The sequence below is a fragment of the Acanthamoeba castellanii genome, assembly GCF_000313135.1.
Source record: "Acanthamoeba castellanii str. Neff unplaced genomic scaffold scf7180000084721, whole genome shotgun sequence".
In the NCBI taxonomy this organism is placed as follows: Eukaryota; Discosea; order Longamoebia; family Acanthamoebidae; genus Acanthamoeba; species Acanthamoeba castellanii.
Genome location: NW_004457434.1, coordinates 102,762 through 105,541, shown reverse-complemented (window position 1 = coordinate 105,541; position 2,780 = coordinate 102,762). Strand labels below are relative to the sequence as shown.

Below are 2,780 nucleotides of genomic sequence, written 5' to 3'. Positions count from 1 at the left end.
CCATGGTAATCGCTTTGGTGGTCTGACAAAAACAAATCTCAGCGCTCTATCAGTGCACGGGTCCCACGGACACGGAGGGCATGTGTGACAACTGCCGGGGCTATCATGAGAGCGACGAAGAGGAGCCCGGACCTGCCCAAGACGTCGCCCGGGAGATTGCCCGCGTGATCCTGCGCATCGGTACAATAACCAACCAACTGACCGACCGACCCACCTTTAATGTGGCTGCAGTGCTGTGTCCACGTCATCAACGAGGCAAGTACTCACTCTTGCCTACGGTGATGGGAAACAAACAGCCGAATTCGTCGAGAGCCGGGCGGACAGAGAGGGCGACAAAGGTCCCATCAGCAACGTCACCATGCTGGTAGACATCTTCTGCGGCAGCCGCAAGGGATCTCTCAAGAAAGCCGGCTTCAACGCAACCACTGACCACGGATACGGTATGCTTCACATCGACTCGACACGACACGACACGACACGACACGACCAACGACACGACACGACCAACGACACGACACGACCAACGACACGCAATGTTATGTTTGCTGCTGGCCATGCGCGACTCAAGCTCACTCATCGTCTGGTTTCTTTGCCACACGTCAGCCCATCGCATGGGGAACAAACCGAAGTCAGAGTTCGTGCGCGACATTGTCGGTCAGATGCTGCAGAAGGGTGCGTGCCCCTTCCCTTCTCGCCCACTTCTGCGCTCGTGTGTCGCTGATGGGCCTTCACATCACCCCCCCCTCTAAAGGGATCCTGCGCGAGGACACTTGGCACGGCCGCGCGTTTATCTCGGTTCAGAACTACTCAACACCAGACACGACACATGACACGACACGACACGACATGACACGACACGACATGACACAACATGACACGACACGACACGACACCAGACACGACACGACACGACACGACACCAGACACGACACCAGACACGACACGACACGACACCAGACACCAGACACGACATCAGATACGACACGACACCAAACACGACACAATACCAAACACAACACAACACCACCCACAACACCACACACAACACATGGCGTGACGCTCACTCTGTCGTCGGATGAACAGGCGGGAGAGCATGTGGCCAGATTGGGGACTACACGCTTCCGGACCACAGTCAAGGCATCTTCCACCCTCCCCATTTCCCGCCTTTCTCTTCCCCTTGTGCGCTCGTTGCTCGTCATGGCATTGCAGGAGAGCTGACGCACACGCACACACGCACGCACGCACGCACACACGCACACACGCACACACACGCACGCACACGCACACACACGCACACACGGGCTTCAAAAGGCAACTGAAGACATGGCCAGGGCTACCAGTACGAGCCAGAAGAAGACAAAGAAGAGCACTACCACCACCGCCAGCAGCAGCAAGTCGAGCAAAAGCGACAAAGGTAAGGAAAAGGTGACCAATCTCGACGACTTCGACGAGGCCGAGCCGAAGCCAGAGGAGGAACGGCAAGAAAGAGAGAAGCGAAAGAAGAAAAGAAAAGAGGAGAAGGAAAGGAACAAGGAGAAGAAGTACCCAAAGATGAAGACGACGACGGCGAAGAAGAAGGGCGCCCACAGCGCATCGGATCTGGGTCTGGAGGCCGACCACAGTGACGGAGACGAGCCCCGGCTCAAGCGCCGCAGGACGAGCGAGCCGGCGGTGGGGAGTGGAAGGGGCACGACGGCCTCGTCGTCGTCCACTGCGACGACCAGGAGTCCACCGAGGCCGCGCGCCGCCAAGGTGGCCGCTAGCAAGGCGCTCATTAAGAAGGAGCCCGAATACCCCGTGGAGGCCGTCGAGGACGAATGCACCGTACGTCACTCACTGTGGCACGATCGTGTCGTTGGTCGTGTGCGTGTGCGGTGGTGCGTGTGCGGTGGTGCGTGTGCGGTGGTGCGTGTGCGGTGGTGCGTGTGCGTGTGCGTGTCCAGTATCTGATAGACTTGTACACTTTGCAGAAGAGGGGTAAGGTGTACGTCAAGTGGGAAGGATACGACCACGACCAAAACACGTGGGAGAGAAAGAAAGGCTTCGTGGCGACGGCGCCGGTGCCCTACAGGGAGTTCCTACGCCGCATGCAACTCGAGGGCAGGACCATCACCCGCGACGGCCCGTGCGAGTGCCGACTGTGCCGCGAGCAGCACAAGCTGAAGCCGATGACGGTGAAGAACGAAAACGAGAAGAACGACGACAACAACAAGAACGAGAACGAGAAGAACGAGGACAAAAAGGAGCAGAAGAGAAACAAGAACAAGAAGAGGAGGAAGCGGTACGATGCCTCGAGCTCAGACGACTCGAGCGCGAGCGACAAGGGTGATTCCGACTTCTACGAACAGGATGACGACTCCGATGCGTTGGCAGAGGACAGGGCGTGGAAGAGCCACAACGCCCGCGCCGTCCGGGCTGAGGCCAGAACTGTGCTGGTGGTCATCGACGACGACGACGACGAAGACAACGACGACAACAGCGACGTCGGCATCAAGGAGAACAGTGGCGGCGAGGGGGCATGAGCTGCTGCGAGGCCAGCCCCCGAAGAGGTGAGGAGAAGGCCAGGACCGGGGACCCTGGTAGAGCCGATCCTTCTGTTCGACGTCTGACACACAACTTCAAGTTTTTAATGTACACACGTTTGTGTTATTCATTCGCACTTTCTTTGTTCTTCAGCAGCACTTCGAGTGAACCACACTCGACCCTATTTGTACACGACACGACACGACACGACACGACCTACAACACGACCAACGACACGACACGACACGACACGACGT

At 57.9% G+C, this 2,780-nt stretch overlaps 1 protein-coding gene across 1 annotated transcript in view; it reads left to right on the top strand.

Moving 5' to 3' along the window:
- The window catches only part of ACA1_382670 (DEAD/DEAH box helicase domain containing protein), a gene marked incomplete at both ends in the record, with an annotated part of 9,391 nt that overhangs the window by 2,917 nt on the left and 3,694 nt on the right, over positions 1-2,780 (top strand). The window contains 6 exons of the mRNA XM_004338752.1: positions 43-180; positions 297-440; positions 604-672; positions 752-795; positions 1,312-1,824; positions 1,944-2,502. Coding sequence (XP_004338800.1) covers positions 43-180; positions 297-440; positions 604-672; positions 752-795; positions 1,312-1,824; positions 1,944-2,502 — 1,467 coding nt within the window. The remainder of the gene's footprint in view (positions 1-42; positions 181-296; positions 441-603; positions 673-751; positions 796-1,311; positions 1,825-1,943; positions 2,503-2,780) is intronic.